We start from the raw sequence: 24924 nt of genomic DNA, 5'->3' as shown, positions 1-24924 counted from the left end.
TGCATTTACCACGTCTTGCCGATAGACTGGATGTGTTCCTTGGCCTTAAGCCTCAGCGACGCGATACTGGAGTGGCGTGGATCAGTGTCCTCGGCAGGGAGCTTGTCCACGAAGCCCGAGCACTGGTAGTGCGGAGGCTGGCTCGGCGGGGGTGCAGTGGGACACATGGCTGCCCCGAGGTGGGGTAGAGTGTGGCTCAGGGCCGGAGGCCCCAGGTAGGGTGGAGGCGTGTAGCTGGAGGGCAAACCTGTCTGAGAGCCCATGAACCCCGGCAGCGACTGCAGGGGAGAAGCACAGGGGGGCAGGGGCCCTGTCCGCCAGGGCTCCAGGGGCAGGTTGCTGCCCAGCGCAGGGGCCACCGCTCGGGGGAAAGGTGGCACGCAGGAGTCCTGGAGCTTGATGGAGCTCATCTCCAGCTTCTCCTGGCGACGCCACTTGGCACGACGGTTCTGGAACCACACCTGGATTGGCACATTTGAATGGTTCACTTGTAAGTGGGATGATTGTTTGAGCACCGAGTAACGCAGACGTACCTCGGCGATCTTATGCCCTCGCAGTGGACATACGAGAATGAAGAAAATGGCAGCAAAACTAGAATTCTTCTTAATGAATGAAAGTATATCACGTTACTCGATGCATGTTAAAATAAGTAATAATAATACCGAAATCATAAATTATACATTGTTCCACGACCTGTATTTTGTTTTTTGACAGGAAAAAATTATTTTGGTTCTAGAATTTTTACTATTAAAAACAGCAACAGACAAGTTTTGAAACTGTTTAAGCCATTATTACATCGCGTGTTAAACTCAAACAAGTCTGTGTTTTCCCGCAAGATCTGTCATAGTTATTTAGAAACGCCTACATATTAAATTTATGAAGAACAAATCTGAGACACTGAGACAAATGTTCAGCAATCTCATTATTATAGAAGTTATTAGATAAGCTCTTTAGATTCCTTAAGAATCGGTAATTAATAGGTCATTACATAGAAAAAATCTATTACAAGAAATACTTTAAAAGAACTACGTTAAAGGACATATTTTATCGGTTGTGTAAATTAAGCATGCCACTTAATCAAAGAGTTTAAGTATATTAGAAAAAATAGTTAATGATAATTTAAAAGATCTAAGCTTAACAAAGGTACGTGTGGTAGGATAATTTTGTAACGCCTGCAAAATGGTTACTAAATGGGAAAAACACAGTTTGGTTTATTGATTTCAAGTGAATTCATTTTAACTAAAAAAAAAAATCACAATTCCTTATTCCTAAATAAACCTATAATTATCTCAATTTAATCGTCACAATTAAATCGGTTTTCTTCATACGCATTCTTTGCATTCATTATTGTCACGCATCACAATATCACAATAACTTTAAAATAATTATCTAAATAATTTTAAAGACCGTTTCTTTATTATAATACGGCCCAACTATATTATATCTATCTCCGTTCATGTTAAGTAATAAAAAACCTCGTGCATCTTTCTACTAAAAACAAAGTTTAAAGCCTCTCTAACGTGATCGTTTTAACAACCTTACCTTTCTAACTTTCTAGACTTGGTGGATTTAATGCTACAGAAAACCTTACGGTCTGCTCACCTGCACGCGCACTTCCGGTAAGTTCACCTTCAGCGCGAGTTCCTCTCGGCTGTACACGTCCGGATAGTGCGACTTCTCGAACGCTCGCTCCAGCTCGTGCAGCTGAAAGGTGGTGAACGTGGTCCTGTTCCTGCGGTGCTTCTTCTTCTGACTCTCGTCGTCTGAGAGCCTACCGTCGCTGTCCGGTAAGTCTGGACTGGCGGGTGCTCCAGATCTGCCGGCGCAGCGGACACCTGCGCGCAGGTGGAGCAGGTTTACTTATACACCACTTTAATTCGCGCTACTTTAACTTTCGTTCACTTACTTCCAGCCCTTTCGGAGTGTGTGTCCTTTCTCAGAGACCCCACGCCGCCCGGGGGGAACACACTGTCCTCCTTAAATCCCAGAATCGCCTCGATGCTGTGGATTCTCGCCTGGTTTACCGGGCTCCGACGTGTACGCGCAGACGGTGGCACACGCTCTTCCATGTTCGCTGACTGTGAGCCAAGAAGCCGCATTGATTTTAAATAAATAAATAAATAAATAAAATACCGGAGAGAGTTAGTGACAGCTGCCGAATTCTGCCGAAAGATGGATAGAGTCAAACTATCTATTAACTTGAAAGTAGACTTGCGTAAATTGTATTGCGTGCGGCCGGGCGCAAATAAATGGCTTCCCTTGTATTTTAATCCTAGATATCCCCGCCAGGTAATGCTAAACCTTTTGGAGGACAAGAGGTTATGCTTATACACTCCGCTTTTAAGGCAGGTTAACTTTAGTGGATATCACCTTAGTCATAGTCCTTAGCGCAGCGACGATGCAAGTCTCCCCTCGCAATGGACCCCTTTATGGACATCACAGCCCCCGTGACGTCAGAAAAACGTCAGATTTGGGGGTTCAGTGTTGTCCTAACTCCTCCCAAACTCCCCAAGCAGACACACCACCCTGGCCGTCACTTAAACTGCCACACGGGAACCTTAAACCGCTCTTTTCCTCCAGATGTCCCATTCAGTAAGATTAGAGTTGGAGGTGGGATAAAATTATGTTTCTAAAATCTTAGCCAGGTGGCACATTATGAGATGCAAGTTCAAAGTAACTACTGAAAAAAAACCAAAAAACAAATAGTCATTTAGGTATGCGGAGTTAAAGCAGGAAAACAATGAAAACAGTGCGGTGTATTAACCTAAAAAAGCCCGAAAATAAAGACATTATTGCCTGTTTGCGACCTGTCGAATGTCATCTTACAGTGATCAGCCGGGCGCAGACAGGACAAGGTAACAACGGTATATATTTAGGATAAGACATTCATACATATATATATATATATATATATATATATATATATATATATATATATATATTCATATATATATATATATATATATATATATTCTTTTTTTTTTTTTTTTACTAATTCTGGTCGTATGAAGGAAAACGGTGAAAGGAAAAATATGTTTGAGTTAGTGTTACCTTTAGGTCGAAGTTTATTGTTTACTGACATTTGAAAAGTCTTTAAAAAGCACGCCTAATTAAAAGGTACTAATGTGGAATTACGGGCTCCTTCACACCCAGTGCACGCGGTTTCCTTCCAGTGGTGAACGTCAACATAACATGATCTCACGAGCCGTGCACGCGGTCCTTGGGAGCGACCCTGCAATTGAGGTGCAGTTAATTGGAAGAATTTGCCAACTTCCTCAGTATAGAATGGATATGTGTAATTAGCGCTTAACAAAGACTGACAACAGTTTAATCTGCGGCCCACACGCTGTTTAAGGGGATTCTAGTTTTCTCCCTTTAAAACACAAAACACCTTTGTTTAAACTATTTGGATTTTCTGTTATTACTACGGATAATGGGCTATTAGCCCCCCTACGCTTTTTATTCACGCGCTCTCAGCAGAGAAAGGGAAATATATACAAAAGCAGAAAGAACAGATTATCTGACACGATTATAATTTTAGCGTACACGGTGGAAACAACAGAATATAGAACAGAAGCGCATTATTGTTGAAACTAGTTGCGCGCTGTTGAAGACGCAACGGAAAGCATGCACACAAATTTGTCTGTGTGTGCAATTACAATATAGCCAAAAATAAACGTGCACACACACACACACACACACACACACACCTTATACTCAGATGTTCCTGAACTGTAATATATTGTTTATTGAACAACAACAGGAGCAACAACAACAACAACAACAACAACAACAACAATAATAATAATAATAATAATAATGTTATTGTGCGGGTTTTTTAAAACCATATTTGTTTTAACCCTGTACTGACAAATATGAAAACTCTGCAGACAGATCCTAGATCAGTCTGATCCAAATATTAATCTGATTCCAATCATTCGTTGAGGTTTTTTAAACTACAATTTTCAGCATTTCTTGAAAGCATAAATTGAACAAAAATAGGCTTATTATATTTTCTGAATACCTAAAATAATCCAGCGTTTAAAAGAGATGACTGATTATGTAATTCAGGACAACAAAGTAAAACTCACGTATTCTCCAGTAGATGGAATCTGACAGGTGACGTTTCGTGGTCCAGAGCTCCTAAGAGCGTCTGATACAGGCACTTATCTTGACGGGACAACATTCTTAGCTCTGCTGACCCTATTAGCTCTTAATTTTTTGCGCACAGAATCCAGAACATTTTCCGCGGACTGATATGTAATTCAACACAAACGATTTCTTCCGATCAATCAACCCCTACAACATCAAATAATCTGAGATTAAATGGACATTTTCTTGTGTGAAAGATTAAAGGACAGTAGTGCAAATTAGATCCTTAACAACTAATCTGAGTTGTTTAATCTTTTAATAATTGCTTTATGAGACTTTTAATATATATTACAATGCACAGATCCAATTTCCTCAGGAAGAAGAAAAAATAACTTTGAAACAAAATATCTTAGTTTATCAACATTTGTTTAACTTCAGTTAAATTGTATCAGAGTTACGTTTTGGAAGTCATTCTAAATAATTTAAAAAGTCATCAAATTTACTCATAATTGTATATATTGTCTATTACCCTATTACTTCCAAAATGTTGCTTCAGAAATTAATGTCTTAAATTATATATCATACCAATGTCTGAATCAAGGTGAAGTTTCATTAAATTCAGTTTTCAATGTTTATATATTTTCACTCAATAATTTTAAGACCCAATATTTTCCTTATCTCATGACAAATTTATGAGCTCCAATTTATGACTAATCTGTTTTATTACAAGCATTATGCTTAGTGTTTTGTCTCAGGTGAAATCAGCAGTTTGTACCAAATGCATAATTTTAGTGATCAGTGCAATACTACACCCAGGAGGTGATGAATGTGCTGTTGTCTTATCAGAAGTCTAACTTTCTCATCACCACCTGGGTCATGTACATATTATTTGAGAATACCTGAACATACATTGATCGTGACCAGTGACAACTGTTTTCTAACTGTACAATGTAAAAAGCCACTGCATGAAATATCTATGTGGAGGGATGTTTTAGGAATACTCAGGAAAAGCAAGAACACTGAGGATGAACTGAGAGACAAAAATTGCCCCACCATTAGCACCATTTCACACCATTAAAACCAGCAACCCACCGAGCACACCACCAGGTGCAGCGAGATGGGGTAATATACAGGGGTAATAATTGGAGTAATGATGGGGTAATATACAAGGGTAATAACGGGAGTAATGAAGGGGGAAATATACAGGGGTAATAACGAGAGTAATGATGGGGTAATATACAGGAGTAATAAAGTGAGTAATGATGGGGGAAATATACAGGAGTAATAATGGGAGTAATGATGGGGTAATATATAGGGGTAATAACAGGGGGAAACAGTGGGGTAATAAAATGAGTAAAAATGAGAATAATAAATGGAGTAATAATGCAAAATAATATGAATAATAATTAAAAAGAGTAATAATGGGAAGATTAAATCTAGTAATAAATGGGAGCAATAATGGCAGTAATAATGTAGTAATATATATGGAGTAATAATGGAGTAATATATGGAGTAATATATGGAGTAATAATGGAATAATATATGGCGTAATAATGGCGTAACGATGGAGTAATATATGGAGTAATAATGGAGTAATGTATGGAGTAATAATGGAGTAATGTATGGAGTACTGTTGGGAGTAGTAAATGGAGTAATAATGGAGTAATAATAATTTGAGTATTAACAGGAGTAATAATGGGAATAACAAAGACTCAGCCTCAAAAAGTTAATGAATATAAACAGGCTAAAGTGATATATTTCTCAGTCAGCATCCCAGTTCTTTGCCATGTTTGTTAATAGATTAATACCTTTTAGCTCCAACAGGATATTTCATTAGTCAGAAATGATAATCTGGCTGACATTAACACAGGTAATGTTAGTAACGTACATTAACACGGGTAATGTTAGTAACGTACATTAACACAGTTAATGTTAGTAACGTACATTAACACGGGTAATGTTAGTAACGTACATTAACACGGGTAATGTTAGTAACGTACATTAACACGGATAATGTTGATAACGTACATTAACACGGTTAATGTTAGTAACGTACATTAACACAGTTAATGTTAGTAACGTACATTAACACGGGTAATGTTAGTAACGTACATTAACACAGTTAATGTTAGTAACGTACATTAACACGGGTAATGTTGATAACGTACATTAACACGGGTAATGTTAGTAACGTACATTAACACAGTTAATGTTACTAACGTACCTTAACACGGGTAATGTTAGTAACGTACATTAACACGGGTAATGTTATTAACGTACATTAACACAGGTAATGTTGATAACGTACATTAACACAGTTAATGTTACTAACGTACCTTAACACGGGTAATGTTAGTAACGTACATTAACACGGGTAATGTTATTAACGTACATTAACACAGGTAATGTTGATAACGTACATTAACACAGTTAATGTTACTAACGTACCTTAACACGGGTAATGTTGATAACGTACATTAACACGGGTAATGTTATTAACGTACATTAACACAGGTAATATTGATAACGTACATTAACACAGTTAATGTTACTAACGTACCTTAACACGGGTAATGTTAGTAACGTACATTAACACGAGTAATGTTATTAACGTACATTAACACAGGTAATGTTAGTAACGTACATTAACACAGTTAATGTTAGTAACGTACATTAACACGGGTAATGTTATTAACATACATTAACACAGGTAATGTTAGTAACGTACATTAACACGGGTAATGTTATTAACGTACATTAACACAGGTAATGTTAGTAATGTACATTAACACAGGTAATGTTAGTAACGTACATTAACACAGTTAATGTTACTAACGTACATTAACACGGGTAATGTTATTAACGTACATTAACACAGGTAATGTTAGTAATGTACATTAACACAGGTAATGTCTAACCTCACACTCAGCACGTTTCGTTAATTTTCTAAGGTATTTATGGCCTAATTAATAACCATCAACCATCAAGCTTTGGATGAGCAGTACAAGCTGTATATGAGATGATGATGTGGAATAGTCTGTTATAAATATTACACAGTCTGCAGTAGTGTCATAACACTGCTGTCCCCATTTACCCACTGCAGGCTTGTAGCTGATCTGGGACCTGATGTTACAACAACAGTAACCTATACAACTTAGCTAGTGAGCAGTACAGGCAGATAAGGAACAGGGCCTTACTGGGTGCTCAGAGGGACACACACAGGGTTCCTCTGAGTCCCAGCGTTTGAACAACACACGGAAGGGGAGAACTCCTCCTCTGACGGCTGGGGGAGATCCTGGAAGAACACACAACTACACTCATGAGCAAATTATTATGACCTTCCTGAAGTGAACCAGGTGTTTTGATAGCCATATCACCACAGTTCCTTTAAGAATCCTGACATATTTCATACAAAGCCTTTGTGTTGTGTGTTTTAGGTAATCGAGTGTAGTATTGCGGTGTGTGTTTGGTCCTCCTTGCTGCTACATGACAGAGCACCTCTCCTCTGCTTTGCTCTTCATCTCGGTGAGGGTTGCAGATGCTTTCTCTCTCATCTGCTCAATGTCCATGTTCTGCAGGTTCTGGAGGTGACCCAGGATGGAGTCCTTCTCCTCCTCTTCTGTGGCATCCTCCTCCACCATCTTCAGCAGTTCCTCGGGGATGTCCACGTCATCACCAGCCATCTGGATCATGTTCTCATCCTGCTCACTCTGACAGCACGCGCACACACCCACACACACCCACACACACCCACACACACATCCACACGTACAGAGTGTAAGTAACAGTACAGCCAGTGGCCTCGTCACAAGGATTCAGTACATGAGAGCTGCTACATTTTTATTTTTGCGGCTGGGATCCACAAAAAGGCCAGAAAGATTCTCACATCCTCCAGAGAGTTGGACGTTTACATTTACAGCATTTAGCAGATGCCCTGATCCAGAGCGACTTACAAAAGTGCTTTGTCATTTCCCATTGGACACATCCTAGTACAGTACAGTAGGTTAGAGTCCAAGATACCAATGAACTAGAATTCTGTAGAAATACAGGGATCAGTGCTGATGCCTAGAAGTACAAAATACATAAGGTCCATCTCAGACAACGATAAGTGCAATAAACAATAAGTACTAGAGTTTGTTAGACAACATCAGTGTAATAAACAAAACCCTACAATAAGTATTAGTTTAGTCAGTCAATATAAGAGCAGGGTCAATGGTCATTTAAATATTCCACAAATAGATGGGACTTCAGTCTGCATTTGAAGACTGCAAGGGACTCAGCTGTCTGGACAGCAAGCAGAAGTTCATTCCACCATCTGGGAGCCAGGACAGCTTTAGCTTCAGGTCAAACCCTCCCAGTCTATTCTCCTTTCCCACACAACCCAGCACCTCACGTTTACTGGCAACAGCATAATGCTCAGATTATCTGCATCATTGATAGATTTTTGCATTTGTCTCACGGACCTTGGGTTGCAGCACACAGCTGTAGCTATGTCACCCCACACAAACCTCAAGACAGGATTAAGGTTTCAAATAAGAATGAGCCAGATTATACAACCAACCAGGTGCCGTTCAGAGTCATATCTCAAAAATTAAGCATTCTAGGTAGCAAATAAAAAATATACTTAGATAAAGATATAATTAGATATAATTAGATACAACTTTAAAACTTTAAAAATTAAAGAAATTATATGAAAACAGTTACTTAAATATAAGTAACTGGGAAATATAACCACAATCATCTTTCATCAAATATGGAATATTAGGTTATTACATTAAAAGACACTGTTGTGGATAAAGATCCAATGACTACTTCAACTAAAATTAATACATTAACACAGTTTTAGTGAGAAATCTAAACAAAGGGAATTATTTTTTGAAAACCTGTTTTAAAAGTCTGGCCTCTACACACTAATCTCCCTCTTTCGGATTTTATATGTCAACCATTTTGTGTTGGTCCTGTTGTTTCTTTGACCAGGCAGAAATCACAAAGATGTCAGCATGGAAGCCAACAGGTCCGGATAGAGTCGGTCAACTCCGCACTTCAGTCAGAGCTATGGCTAAGGTGTGAGTACAGGTGTATGTGTGTGAGGACAACTGACAGCACTGCCTGCTAGTCCTGACACACACACACACACACACACACACACACACACACACACACACACACACACACACACACAGACACACACACACACACACACACACACACACACACACACACACACACACACACACACACACACACACACAGACACACACACACACACACGCACGCACGCACACACACACACACACAAACACACACACACACACAGACACACACACGCGCATGCGCACACACACGCACGCACACACACACACGCGCGCACACACACACAGACACACACACACACACACACACACACACACACAGACACACACACAGACACACACACACACACACAGACACACACACACGCACACACACACACACACACAGACACACACACACACACACACACACAGACACACACACACACACGCACGCACACACACACACGCACACACACACACACACACACACACACACACACACACACACACACATGCACGTCCCTGGTCTTTACACGGCCAGGACACAAACTGAACACACGCCTGCGGTTTACTCTGCCTTGTTGAGGAAACAAACGTTGGGTCATGAGCTACAGAGCATCACCTGACAGGGTACATGCACTGAAACAAACCTGTCAGGGTTGTGTTTAGAGATCGGAGCCGAACGCAGACCTAGAGGATATAAAAGACATTCCATACATGTACAGCGATGCATTCTGTCAGACTCACACCAGACTCTCCATTTCAGCTGCTTTGGAGAATGTGCAGTATGATTTCTGAGTGCAGATGTTTTTGGTCATGGAGTGTCTCACCTTGGGTAGCCTGTATTTCTCCCTGAGACAAACTCTTAGGGTCGCTCGCTCTGCCTTCTTGTGTAAGAAGTCTGCATCTCTCTGTATCCTGAGGGATCACAGAGATGAATCAGTCAGGCTCGGTTAACCATTCCATATATCAGCCCGTGATGTAGTGTTTTATGGGCCAGGAGTTAAAACGCATCATCTAGAGAAATGCACCCAGCTCAGAGCTGTCGGGGACCACTGATGGCATCAGTGGAAGGAGAGATTACAGAGGACAGACAGGATTACAGAATGGTGCTTTGTGAGATGGACAGAACACACACACTATTTATATCTTCATTAAAAGATTTTTTTGTCTATAACTATAATTTTCAGTTATAAGGCACGTCAAACACAATAGTGTTAACAACAGAAAATAAAGTAAAACAAAGACTGCACTCCAGTTCAGCCTAAACAATTAAAAAAAAAAAGACGTCCAAAAAAGTGCAAAGAAAAAACCCAGAAAAGGGGCGAAATGTCCTAACAGGCTTCCGTCACTTTCTTTGAGAGTGGGAGAATGACCAGGTCTGTGTGAAAGAGTGACAAGTTAACTTACTTCTCCTCCACTAGCTGCCTCTGGTAGTCCTCGCACTCCTCTCTGGTCATGCCCACCGCAGCCGCTGGGTCTGTGGACGTCTCCTGGTCTGCCTTCTCCTCCCCTCTACCCACGCCCATACCTTTCAGCGGGTTCCCCACCACACTCTTAATGAAAAAAGACATTTTTTTAGTCCCACCAGTGTGTCTGTCTTTAGATTTTCAGCTTTTTTGCAGTTGTTTTGCTTTTCAAAAGGTCACGGTGGTAATAGTGTGGTGAGTCTGGATCCCTGATACTGCAGTGCCAGGAAACACTAACAAATACAGAGGAGAGAGAGAGAGCGCGAGAGAGAAAGCGAGAAAGCAGTTAAGGCCATAATCTGGATTAAGCCACAGCTCCACTCTGTTGCGAGGCAGATGGCTGTGTTCTTTCTCATCCACGTCCACCTAGTCCAGCAGTGCACCAGCACCAGCAGTGGTTAACTACATCCCACCAAAAGGCATCTTCAACAGACACGGCCTGCTAATCACATTATTTCCAGAGGGACCAGCCAGTACAGACAAGACACAGATATAATAGTTCTTCACATACACCAGCCGCTAAGGCCAGAGGAGCAGACAAGCAGACCTGTTCACCAGGTCTACCTGGCCACCTATACAAAATCACACACTCCCACAGAACACCTTTACACAATGAACAGAACACTTTTACATGCATACACTTCACCATACAACTTTACACACACTCACAGACTCCACAGAACACCTTTACACAAACTCGTGCACTCACACACACCACAGAACACCTTTACACCAGTACACATGGTCTTCAGTTTAATTCTCTTCTATCAAATATCCCAGAGAATGACTGGCAGTTCCTGAAAAGCAGGTCTTGTTTAATTAGGGTGTAAAAGCAGGTCTTGTTTAATTAGGGTGCAATATCCATTTGACCTTTTGTATGATTGAAAACATTTGCATTTATCTGACATTTTTATCAAAAGCAACTTACAATTATATCTGAGTACAACTTGAGCAATTGAGGGTTAAGGGCTTTGCTCAGGGGCCCCTCAGTGACAACTTGGCAGTGGTGGAGCTTGAACCAGCAACTCCGCTTATAAGTCAAGTACCTTCACCACTGAGCTACCACTGCCCAGCTCATGCTTGAGTGTGGAAATCTTGCATTAAAACATGTGAGGTCACTGTGAGGTTAAGACACTTAAGCCATGAAAAAAGCTAAAACTATGGGAATTCTGCAACGTTCCCATGATCTTCTACTGCTCTTTTGAAGACACTTGTAACAAAAACAAAAACTGACAACAGTACTGAATGGAAGGTCGTTGAAACAGGGAATTCTGGAAAATGTTTAATTTCAGGTCATCATAAGGTCTTACGCTGGTGTCACTGATGTATCAAATCAAATCAGAATTGATTTATATAGTGGGTTTTTTTTTTTACAACAGATGTTGTCACAAAGCAGCTTTACAAACGTCTGAGTCCAAGCCCCCAGTGAAGACGCCAGTGGCAAGGAAAACCTCCCTAGAGGTCTTGTCTTGTTCTGAGATGTCCGTTAAGGGCAACGGATAAGTAGGTTGGCTGGGGTGGAGGTGTGGTGGACTACAACAGGGGACATCAGGGGGTGGTGGGAGTAGCCATGGCAGCTGAGACAGCATGAGGCTCAGTAACATCACGACATCAGGGGCCTTAAATATTGAGACTGTGTCTGAATCTCGAACATTTACAGAAAGGTTATTCCATAGTGTGGGAGCTTTATAGGAAAAGGCTCTGCCCCTTGTGGTAGATTTTCTTATCCTTGGTACTCGTAAAAAGCTGCACCTTTTGATCTAAGCAGACGTGGTGGGTCGTAATGCACTAGGAGTTCTCTAAGCTACTGGGGGGCATTCAGTGACCAGTCAGTGCTCTGTAGGTCATTAGAAGTATTTTAGAATCAAGACAAAATTTTACTGGGAACCAATGTAAAGTGATGTGATCAAATTTTCTAGTTCTAGTAAGAACTTTGGCTGCTGCATTTTGAACTAGCTGGAGCTTGTTGAGAGAAATTGATTGAGGGAGATTGAGGGAGATAGAGATAGTGTGAGGGAGGGATATAGACAGAGTAAAGGGGCAGAGAAGGGAGTTTGTGAAAGTAGGATAGGGCAGAAGAGGGCAGCAGATGGGGTTTAAAAACAGAAAAGTGAGATTGTGTGTGTGTGTGCGCGAGAGTGATAGGTGGTGGTGAATGAACTGTGTGTGTGTGTGTGTGTGTGAGAGAGTGATAGGTGGTGGTGAATGAACTGTGTGTGTGTGTGTGTAAGAGAGTGATAGGTGGTGGTGAATTAACTGCCCAAGCAAAAACAAAATGCTAAACAATTTTTATTACTTTATGTTTTTTAATTATTTAATAATTTGCATGAAACTCAAACTACCCAAAGTCTAAAGCGCAAAGTTCTGTTCCCACAAGTTTCAGAACATACTGAGAAAACTGGTCGGGTACAAAAGCATTAGTAGGAACTTAAGGAGTTAACATGCACTGCTACGTCTCTGCATTCACACTGCACCTTTCAAATCTGTGCTGTTTTAAATGTAAACCGTTCATTTGAGGAACCTTTGCAGTGACCACACACGGATTAAACACACTTAACCAAGTGAAGTTTGCGATGTGTTGTTTTAGAAGCATCCTGGCGTAAGGATTTCTCCATTGTTTTAACAATTAGGGGAATCTTTCACGGCCTGCTACTGGCGGGGGTGTGTGTGTGGTGGGGAGGCATGAGTTTTAAGGGCTAGACCTCGCTAGCCTCTATTCACCTCCAATCTGGATTAGCAAATAGCAGCATGTGTTTGGGTGAAGCAGCTTTGAGTCTGGCCCCCGAAGTCCCTCACTGGTCACTCAGCTGGGCGTCTGGCGTCAACCTCAGAACGGGGACCTGCGCCATCTCACGGTCACATCTACAGAACCTTCACCAGGCTCAAAGCAACAGCGCTGATCCCCTCACAGCTCTGGTCCTTTCCATAGCATGGATGGGGGCCAAGCAGCCCAGTAAACAAGCAAGTGGTGTGTGAAGGCGCTCCTACAGACCCGAGTCCTGACCCACAGTGTGAACTGCAGCACAAATGCCGTCATCTGGATTTTCACTTCCATGCCAATTTAAAAAACAAAGAAATTAATTTTAAAGAAACATTAACAAAGTGTTGGGAATAAACTTTCCAGACAATTTCACAGGTCAACAAAAATATTTTTGTTCCATAAACTAAATTAGGTGTGTTGTAGTACTTTTTACCTACAGAGCAAGACATATTCGCCAAGTCTCTAAACAACAAATATTCGTAGAAAACTTCCACCACCAACAAAACGGATGTCATATTGCTGATCCCTGAACGGGCAACTAGCAACGGTAACTAAAACAAACACCAGCCAGCATTTTCAACTGATGTGGTTTCAAAATTTCAAGCCAATCAAAAACTGGAGTTCATCCCTCATCCAGCAACATGTAACCACAAATGATGGAACTAAATTACTGCGGGAATACATTGACCATTGAAACAAAAACTGTTCTGTGTTGTTTTTTTAAAAAATCTCATTAAATTTTTTTTTTTTGGGTTGAAATTAACATTGACAAATTAGAATTTATTTTGCCACACAGTCAATGGTGGCAAGAAAATAATGAAACTATTTAAAGTGAAAATATTGATGCAAAGTCTAGAAAATGTCTATTTGCATTTTAATTCATCATCTATTCTGCATAGCTGAGTTTTGAGAAAAATAACGGAAGAATGAAGATTCTCAGAAGTCCAACAGCGCACAATAGTGAGGCTCCCTCACCACACACAGCTGGCACTAACAGAAGAGCCCATGTTTAGTGGACCGCCAAGATTGGGGATTAAGGTTTTTAGAATTAGATATATAGATATCATTTATTTAGATTAAGATTTTGGCCACATACTTCAGACGACACATTCGGCACCCTGGTTATAGAACTGAGTTGGGGAAGAAATCAATCTTTTAAATAAAATTAATTAATTAATAAAAAAAAAAAAAAAGAGATTCCTTTACTGTAACCAATTTTTATCTAAAACATTTAGAAGTATTTTTCCATCTTTGTCATGAATGTGTGCTCAGTGGAGTTCCTGGAAGTACTACAGCTGCAACGGTGTTTTCACACAGACAGCGGAGCCCCATGTGCGACTTCACATGCACACCCACATGACTGTATTTTTCAAATTCATTTCAAATCATGAAGACAAAAACAGATGAGCTTTGAGTTTGTGTTTTGTTTATGTAAACTGCTCAAAAGGAAACAAAGATCAAATAATTGTTTTTCCAGGTTTCAAAGATTCAAAACACATTCACAACCGCTGTGCCTTGGCCTCCGAGTTTGCAGTTCAGCTACGATACCTCTGAACAAATGGCATCTAACGTGTTTCAGCAGAGCACGTTTCCACGGCACAGCAACATTTCAGAGGACAGAGGCTCTCCTCTTGAAGCAGATGTGTGTACAACAGTGTAGTTCAAATGTTTAACATACAGTATTAATACTAATGAATATATTACATCGTATTTGGGGATCAATACACTCCATACACGCATGGAAGAACATTCACACCCTGTACAATTCAGACTGAATTTAAAAAATATTGAGGAAAAGAAAAACAACCAAATACTTTAGTTGGTCAAGTAAATAATTTACAGCTTTCAAAACAAACACAAACAGACAATCCCTCATCTACATACTGTGCTGTGTTAACCAATCAACTGTTTCATCAAAAGAACTTCTTAGCTGCTGCTTCCTGTTGGCTTCTGCCAGAGACAGAGAGAGAGAGCGAGAGAGAGAGAGAGAGAGAGAGAGAGAGAGAGAGAGAGAGAGAGAGAGAGAGAGAGAGAGCGAGAGAGAGAGACAGAGAGAGAGAGCGAGAGAGAGCGAGAGAGAGAGAGAGAGAGAGAGAGAGCGAGAGAGAGCGAGAGAGAGAGAGAGATGGGGCAGTAGGAGAGAATGGGGGAGAGAAAAGTAACTGATGAGAATGTATGGCTAACATTAATAAGAGTAATTTATTTATTTTAATTTACTCATTTTCACATAAAAATTCTTCCAAATAGTTTTAGCTTTTTCGGACTAGCGGAACTCACTTGTACATGACGTATCCGAAAAACAGGACCGTCTGAATCACCACGACAACCACAAAGGGTGTTGTGGAAAGGCAGGCTGAGGGAGGGGGCAGTTCAGGACACTTCATCTTCTCAACGGGAGCCTGCGGAGGCATTAAAAAACTGCAGTGGATTCCATCATCATCCACAATGACAACATATTACACACACTCAAACACAAAAGAGTCACAAAGTTTCAGCTACAAATCAAATTCCTATTTTGCCATTCATTCACTCACATAAATTCTGCATGCTTATATTTTGAAAGTACCTCTCAACACTGGTAAATAAATAACTGTCAAAATAAACGGATTAGCCCCCCCCAACGGATTACGAGATGTGATTGGACGGCACATGCCAAGTGCACCCCCTACCGCGTTCTTCTGGATGATGTGCTCGACGTTCCTCTTCACCACATGCAGATGCTCCTTGATGTCGTTGAAGTGTTGGATGGTCTCATAAGAGCCCAGACCTCCAGCGTTCCCCTGTGCTTCTGAGGTGAGCTGTTTTAGGGAGGCTGTGAATGTGGTTCTGGAACACCAAAGGCACAAACAAACAAACAGTATTACTACACCAAGCGACACCAGCAGAAGTGTAACGGACACAACCGATTTAACAAACAGTTTTAAACTGAGCAAGAAGTTTACCGCACCATCTCAGTGGATGTACAAAAACAACTTTACAACAAATAAAACCCATTACGCCAACATTGGACACACAAACACACAGAGATCAAACATTCTGGAGAATCTGGATACGTCCTTGCCCCTACTAGTCAGTGTTGATGCAGGAAAACCTCTGCATCCCTCATTACACAGTCACATGACGGTAGCCAACAACTTCTGACACAAAAATCCTAATGCGACTCCAACATGAATGATCCCAATCCAATCTAATCTCTTAATCCCTGTCTATAGCACTCCTAAAACCCATGTATTCTTCATTTTCACCATGAAGTTAAATAACCTTGCAACTAAGGCAACAGTTGCTAAATGAATCCTTCCAAAACCTCATGACCCATCTTAAAACATGTTCCACATAATTAACAGACAAGGACAGCATATTTTCATTTTAGCTTTGTCCAAAAGTCCAGAAATGTTAAAAAATTATAACATTCAGTGACAGTTTTCAAGATTTAAATCTTGTATATGTAGTTAAGATATTCATAACTTGTGGCTAGAACAAGACACCTGGTGACTCCAAGTCTACCAGAACATAAAGAATCTGAGGATACAACAATAATTACCAAATCAATTCCTACCAAATCAATCTATGGCGCTGCTCTCAGAATTGGCTGTTAAGATGAAGCATGTGCAACAAAATCTAATTTATTTCTCAAGGGGGAGAAAATTATACACAAATCTTCCTGAAAAGTGAAGTTTTCTTTCGTTAAACCATTCATCTAAACTTCACCTGCTACCCATGAAATTCTGGAGAGAGAGGTTCATACTGTAAAGAATCGTGTTTCTTGGACAAGTATTTCTGTGGGTCTAAGAAGGGCTAAAACGTTCACTCTTCAGTGAAAGGTCACAGCCTCTCTGAGTAGATAATCATAAGATTAAAGATAAGATTATTCATAGTGGAGAAGTGTTTGATCTGTTCACAGGCAAAACACCGCAGTACAAATCACAGTGTGGAGACAACATGAGGTATATTAACCCACGTGAGCAATCCCCGACACCCTAACACAGATTATTACTGACTACTGGATTAGAGAGACAAGTCAGGTACTGGAAGTCAGGTAGCTGTAGGGGTGAGAGAGACTACACGACAAGTTTCACAAGCAGTTTCAGATTATTTAATCATTATCCAATATGAGTACTGGGAAGGTTTATTTTAGTTATATTCATATATATTTATATTGCTGAACGTGTTTATTCTAGAAAACTGATGTAAAACTGTCCGTTATCATCATAATCTACACGGAGTTGGGGGTTTAGTTATCGCCTTTGCCGTCATTAAACTATGTAAAACCTGTATTCTCGGACAACCTAAACCTCTGAGTTTTTCATTTATTTCACTGTTTACTGGATCTCTGTGAAGCAAACCAGGTACACACGCTGCTCTAAGGAAGGACAGTGATATAATCCTTAAGAACACAAAGACAGAGGCAATAAAACACCTGCATTTGACTACAGCCCTAACTAATTAACCTATGGGACAATACGTGTCTGTGTCAAAAACAAACAAACAAAAAACCCAGCTAACTAAAACTAAAATGCTACGGGTGTCCACATCGTTGGAAGGTGAACCGGCTCAGCTGGGTGGGCCAATCAGCTGCTAAACTACCAGCACACTCCCAAACAAAACCCAGGAGAAGGGCACTTTCTCCACCATACCGCAAGTCATTTTATCATATTATTCATTTTGAACCAACAATGTGTTTTTTTAACTGGTCATTTGGTAAGGCACCTTGACTTACCCCTTGAATCAAATGTGCAGCCTAGCCTAGCAGGGGCAGGGTGGGCGGGGTTGAATATTTATCAATAACATAAGGAGGATTTTTGCTCAAATAAATGATTACTGCTGCACACTTTGGCTGGCTGGTTTTACCCACAGACTTAGCACCTGGATATCACGCGTTTCTTTTAGAATATTAGATTTGTGAGCAAGTTAACCACAATGAGAGAGGGGGGTCAGAGGTCAGGAAGCCGCTCACCTCAGCTCGTTCAGACCATGCAGGATCTCCCGCTGGTTCGACATTACCGTGTCCATTTCCTGACTGGGGGCCTAAAAAACATCAGGACAATGTTCAGGACAATGTGACGACAGAGGGGAAAAAGCATTCACCATAATGCTCTCTGCACTCAGGCACAAAGAATGTAAAAATACTCAAAACCGTAACTCAAATTTTTAAACAGTAACTCAAATGTGATATTTGCAGAGGTGCAGGACTAGAGGAGTTAATGTTATCAGTTTACGATGAGCGCTACAACAGTCTAACAAATGCATTGCTGCGGCCTTCTAAGAACAAATCCTGACACTTTTAAAGTGGCTAATTGCCAATAAATAAACTCAGTCAGTCAATTTTCAGTGACTGAATAAACCGATTAATCCATATGAAATGCAGGAGGAAACAGAGCGATATCGGACGGTCCGACCTGTCCGGCCGAGCGTTTGGCGACCTCGTCCGTGATCACAGACACGTAGCGGCGCTGCTCGTCCAGGATCATGGCCAACTGGCGGTTCAGCTGTTTGATCTCCAGGTGGATGCGATTCTGACCCTCGAACACCTGCTGCAGCTCACGCTCGCTCACGCTCTCGTACATGTCGACTGGACAAATGAAAAGGCCCCATCAGCACAAGCACCAGCCGCACAGACGTCTACCCCCCCATGACGCTCGGCTTTCAAACAACGCAGCTGGTATGAACTTAAGAACAATGGAAAAGTACCCGTGTCTTGTGCCAGCAAATTTAAACTTCAGCAACTTCACTCTCTATAAAGTGCCATTATTCACCCTCGGTACACCAGCTTCAATCAGCGCTCACACCTCCCCTGGTCTTTACATGCAGCAGTCACTCCCTCCCAATGTCCAACGTATGGTGAAAGCTCACTGGTGTACTAATAGGCAGACTGCAGGCTGGGGGTGGGGAGGGGAACTTACACGGCCCCCCCTGGACCTCAGGGTGCTCCTTCTGAAACTCCTCTTTCTTTGTCTTGAGGTCTTCTTGGAAATTCTCAAATTCCTTCTGGTACTTGTCCTGCTCTTCTTTGGGAATCTCTTGTTCAGGTGGGGGCTTCGGAGGAGGAAACCAAAAGGGGCATTGAAAGCTCAGGGCGGGCCTACAGCACAGCACACACTCCTACTCCAATTATGACCAACAAAAGGATCAAGTAATTGGTGGACACTTATGAAACAAGCATGGAGGGTTCTTTGTAACTTCACTTAAGTGTGTGTGTGTGTGTGTGTGTGTGTGTGTGTGTATACACATGTACAAGAGTGTGTGTGTGTTGTGGAAAAATATATACCAAATTTTGTCCAGGTTCAGTTAATCTGAAGAGCAGGAAGGATAAAACATCATGGTCATCTGGAATCAACAGTAAAATGCACGTTCACACGCTGTTCATGTCGACCTAGCGAGACTCCATGAAATTTAACACATTTCAAAACAGACGTGGCTAATGTTCCTTTACCACTCATGTTTCAAACGTGAGCTTTACAAGCCTAAAGGAAAGGAGAAAATCAGAACTCTGGGAAAGATTTTGATTGGCCCAGACCTGCTAATCCACCCGTGGCAGCTGAGATTCCAAAGTATCCGGATTGTGGAATGATCATGTTCTCCACTTTGGTGCAGAACTCGTAATCTTCTCTCTCTGGAGTGAAGCCGTTATTGATCCAGACCTACAGGCAGAATGGTTATTTATCCAAACCCAGCAACCACACTGCATTTTCATAGAGACAAGGGGCAGGGGCAGGTCGGATCTCACACTAGGACCCAGCAGATCTCACGGTAGCTGAGGCTCTGGCGCATGTCGGCAGTATATATATAAAAATGTTTAGACAGAGTAAACATTTCCGTCCGTGATGTTTCCAAAGAAACAAGACATTGTCAGGTCACATTTTTGGGTGTAACTTAATTGCTGATAGTCAGGGTCTGTGACTCTCTTTAAGGCAGATGAGGCAAACATAGGCATCAGTGCCCAGCGCGTTCTGCCCCGTTGTGAGTCAGGGTTTGAAAAGGTTTGACAAAAACTGATCACACCCTTCACCCCTTCCTACCGTGAGTGTTCTTTGGTAATAGATGATTTTGGCACGGACAGGGTAGGGTTTGTTCCGGAAGTCTCTAAGACATGTGCCAAGGGCTTGGGTTGACCCATCACTGCACAGGGAGAAAACAGGAGTTACTGAACACCCACAAATAACTGGGTGAACATTTCAAACAGAGAGCAACCACAGAACATAAGCCATCTTTAGACTGATGATTACTGCTAAAGATTTAATTAGCACCCCCACCCACAAACCCACCCACAAACCTGTTTTGGTGGTTGGTTGTAGGTAAGTAGGGTAGGGATAATTAAATATCATAACTATGATCCTACATACAAATACACAAACACCTTCTGTAGGAGGTTTAATAACATCACCCCCCATCAAAAAAAAAAAAATAAAATAAAAAAAAAATCATGTATAATAATGTTTTGTTTACAAATCCCAAGGTTTTTACTTACTTCTGATGGTCATAAACAAGCTTCCCGTTATTCCCGACTACGACGATGGCTGGGTTATTTTTCTACAATGACATGGGCACACAGACACAATAATAATCTTTGCTATCTTCCAGAGGACGGCTACTGAAATACGCTTCACACAAGTCAGATGTTCCTTGCTCAAGAAACAGATAAATACAATATGCCAGACTTGCACAGCTTCCAGATTTCAATTAGTATTACGTAGTATTTTTACCACCAGTCTAAAAGCCACAAACAGTATGTGACACGTTAATGTGCATAAATCCATCTACATTCTTCCATTTGAGACTAAAGTGTCTCCACCGACCTTCCCATCATTGTCAAAGGAGTCGAAGAATATTCCCACTCCGTTCCATTGGTCAGCGGCCCCATAGACCGGTCCTTCCAACCCCTGATTAGCCGTGAACCATATTGCCTATAAACGGTAGACACACACACACACACACACACACACACACACACACACACACACACACACACACACACACACACACGTCATCTTCATTGGCTACTGTTTGTTTGGTCCATGGGGCTTGCTGTTGGAGTATTGAGGGGTACTGTATAGGACTTAATGACCAAGTTACTGCCGTGTTAAAACCCTCACTGTGTACTCTGGGTTTGGTCCATAGCAATAACATCCCACATAGTTTTCTAGGACATTAAGAAACACAAAGAAAGCACAGAGAGAAATCAGCTACATGCTAAAACTGGTAAGTAAAAATAAAAACTACTGATGTGGGTAATAAATATTAAATATTATATTGGGTACTATACTATTAAAATCACACATAAAAAAGCCCCATGACCTCTTTTCAGCAGAAAGTTAATCCAGCCAATCAGGTTTAGACAAGGACAAAAATCCATCCAATCAGGGATAGATGAGGACCAGAATGAAACTTTGCAGGAAGTCAGACGCAATGCAGAGTTGGTTAGCATTTTTCTGTTCCCTGCAGAGTGGAGTACCTATATTGTACAGGCCAGGCCACCAATCAGACAAGTGGATCTGTCTCATCACATCGCTGTAAGAGGATCAGCAGCTGGCTTGTGTTCAACCGTGCGCTCTGATTGGCCAGCGTGGGGCAGATGTGCTCTGAGCTGCAGGACTTGACCCTGACCAAACAAGGGCAGGTGTGGTGGGGGTAGTACTGACACAGAACTCACTGTGGTGAAGGGAACAGCCTCCACCTGGACTCACAGGACTGGATCTCTATGATGGAGTGATGGAGACATGATGGAATGAGTTTGGTGTGGGATGGGATGGGATGGGGTTGGGTGGGGTGAAGTGAGTGTCAGTGATACAGTGCTGTGCTGCTTCTCTAAACACGGTCCTGGTTTACCCAGACATAACTGAAGGCCCAAAAAAAAAGACCAGAAAATTACTGCAGTCTATAAAATTAATCTAGAAAGTTCTGCTGATTGTAATAAAGACTTGGTCCAGTTACCCCTATACACTCGTATGTGTTGTCATACTGTGACAGTGGATGGAGCATCAGCAAAGACCGATGGACAATGACCTGCATTACACGGCTGTCGAACGGCTAAAATCATGTCAGCTACCCATTCTGCCCCGCTGCGAGCCAGGGTCTGTGACTCTCTTTAAGGCAGATGAGGCATTCTCTCTTACCAGCCCATCAGCACCAGTCCTCCCGCGTCCAGACACGCGGAATGAAACCTCCGCCTCCCACTGGTCAAAGGTCACTGGAGACTTGGTCCACACAGAACCTCTCTGGCTACGCAGTGAGGGTGTTATCCGGATCTGATCCGCACTGGGAATGGCACCTGCAGGGAAGCACATCTGGATGAATGGGCCACGCACCGATCGGAAAGCTTCCTCCATCCACAGAAACTGAAACAGAATGGTTTCAGCACATCAGCAGGAAAAGGCGACCCCACAGTGTTGCGTTTACACAGCGCTCGCACACCTGACTCAACTCACAGGAAAGCTTCCAAGCTTTTCATGAACACTGGAGACCAGGGAAGTGGGAACTGTGCAGAGAACAGGCTACAAAGGTTAACAAGTTATGTCTCTGAAAAAATAAGTGCTAATTGGCTCTAGGCCCAGAGTACTTGGCTGAGTGCCAGATATCCGAGTGCCAATTTACACAATATTTATAGGTAGGCTGCACTTCCCAAAAACATTTGAAAACCATTCATTTCCTGTCTTAACTTCATAATTATTACTAACATCATCATCATCATCATCAATATTAAAGTAAGGACTATGAAAGTGAGTCTGCAAGACGTATTGCAACACAGACCTTCACCGTGCTGGTACACCTCTCTCTCCTGGCTATCCTGAACTCTAATCACAGTTCATATCAAAGAGACCTAGACCTTCTCTGTGGTCCAGAACACTGGCATCTGGCCCAGATTACTCAATCTCTCTAACAAAGCATTAGCGTGAGCAGACCACCTTGCTGAAGGCCTTGGCAAATGGGGTCTATGATAAAGCCAAAATAAATCACAAAACCTTTATCAGCTGATAATAACAGATTTAAATGTGCCACAACTAAATATCAGTTAAATATGAATGAGCTACATTCCATAAATCACTGGAGTGATTCTTTCCATTCATAAGCGAAGACCTGATCACTGCTATATGAAATTGTTGATGTCCCTTGGCATCTGGTTAGAATTAGTCCACAAAGCAAAGCTGTTGACTTGAAAACAGCTACAATAAGAAACAGATAAACAGTGATTTGACATGGGGAAGTGTTAGGTACGTTGGATAAGTTTGTAGTGAGTTCTTGGGTTATTTACAGAGTGCTAGGATCACCAGTTTGCACTAAAAGTGAGTACTGGGGCAGACTTGTCCTGCACCTAGACTCCACAATGGGTAACAAGCTCCTAGTCCTAAGCACACCTGTTCACCTGGGCACCTTCCTCAGAGAACATGTGTTAACGGACACTGCACCAGGCCATTTAAACGACACAACCTGAGACACCAGTTCATGAAACCAGTAAAACCAGGAAAGACCATTAAGAACTTACTTCCAGTGTGCACCCAGAAGGGCACCGTCCCGTCGCTCTGAGTCAAGTGCGGTCCTTTAAAACTATACTTGTACTCAAAGCGCCGATGGGGAATGTCCCCTGCGGCTGCCGTCCCAGCCGCGATTTCCGCACAAACGGTGTGAAATATTCCAGTAAAGACCAGTAACCAGGACAGGGAAGCTAGGAACCTCGCCATGGACACCGCCATCTTCCAGTCTCACTGCTGACGTAGCGCTGCGTGGGGGGCGGGACGCAAAGCCTGAAGGCCAACAGGGCGCTCTCTCATTGGCTGGCCTTCTTTTTTAGACTAGTACGCGACTGGAAGCTGGACGTTTATGCAAAAATGGGTGTTGAATATTCATTAAGAAAGCGTTTGTGAAGTATTTTTTTAGCCGCTTTAAATACATATTGGGCTATTTGGCGTATACCAATAATATAATGATACAAAGCGAATTATTACAGTAAGCAAAATCAGACCGGAAAGCATTATATTAAATTATAAACTGTGTATAGTATGTAATTAAAAATATATAATAATAATAATAATAATAATAATAATAATAATAATAATAATAATTATAATAATAATTATTATTATTATTATATACACTCTCTGGAATGCAGTTTTAGATTGATAGTTTTAGCTATATAGGATAATCTGAAAGGTAAGACACATGCCAAACTGCCTCAATCTACTCACTAATTCTCTGACCAAGCACATAAAATCAGACAGATGTTGACAATGTTCAAATGTTAGACAGATGTTGATAATGAGCCAAATTAGAAAAACAACAACAGACCTTAAAGTACAGGAGCTTGTGAGACCAAAGGGGTGTTTTTTTGGCCACAGACACTAGATGTGGGTTTGGCGTGATGAGACAGAGAGCCATGCAGGCGAAGATCAAATCTGCACATTGAAATGTTGCTTATTTGATGTTGCCTTGCTGTTTTGCTTCCAAAGGCCTCTTAGTATATATGGTATCATAGACTCAAGTTTATGACATCCAACCAGATTCCACTGTCTTCAAAGTGGCCACTAGCAGATCTTTC

At 41.5% G+C, this 24924-nt stretch overlaps 3 protein-coding genes across 3 annotated transcripts; all 3 read right to left on the bottom strand.

The window, feature by feature from the left end:
- rx3 (retinal homeobox gene 3) lies at nt 1-2099 on the bottom strand. The gene is made up of 3 exons (XM_027030706.2): nt 1907-2099; nt 1603-1835; nt 1-461 (listed from the first exon to the last, which is right to left on the bottom strand). The coding sequence occupies exons 1-3, from the start codon at nt 2097-2099 to the stop codon at nt 6-8; spliced, it is 882 nt and encodes a 293-aa protein (XP_026886507.2). The 3' UTR covers nt 1-5.
- A 5475-nt stretch (nt 2100-7574) lies between these two features.
- Nucleotides 7575-10741, bottom strand: cplx4a (complexin 4a). Its single transcript, XM_027030712.1, has 3 exons — nt 10578-10741; nt 9998-10085; nt 7575-7802 (listed from the first exon to the last, which is right to left on the bottom strand). Exons 1-3 carry the CDS (start codon nt 10739-10741, stop codon nt 7575-7577), a joined length of 480 nt encoding a protein of 159 aa, XP_026886513.1.
- A 4363-nt stretch (nt 10742-15104) lies between these two features.
- On the bottom strand, nt 15105-24089 carry lman1 (lectin, mannose-binding, 1). Its single transcript, XM_027030713.2, has 13 exons — nt 23875-24089; nt 22508-22662; nt 21191-21298; nt 20863-20924; nt 20414-20513; nt 19912-20035; nt 19663-19721; nt 19298-19430; nt 18794-18966; nt 18352-18422; nt 16067-16223; nt 15675-15796; nt 15105-15347 (listed from the first exon to the last, which is right to left on the bottom strand). Exons 1-13 carry the CDS (start codon nt 24080-24082, stop codon nt 15311-15313), a joined length of 1509 nt encoding a protein of 502 aa, XP_026886514.1. The 5' UTR covers nt 24083-24089; the 3' UTR covers nt 15105-15310.
- Between the last annotated feature and the right edge of the window lie 835 nt (nt 24090-24924).

The sequence above is a fragment of the Electrophorus electricus genome, chromosome 6 (assembly GCF_013358815.1).
Source record: "Electrophorus electricus isolate fEleEle1 chromosome 6, fEleEle1.pri, whole genome shotgun sequence".
In the NCBI taxonomy this organism is placed as follows: Eukaryota; Metazoa; Chordata; class Actinopteri; order Gymnotiformes; family Gymnotidae; genus Electrophorus; species Electrophorus electricus.
Note: the sequence above shows the minus strand (reverse complement) of the source record. Positions and strands in the feature narration are given on the sequence as shown.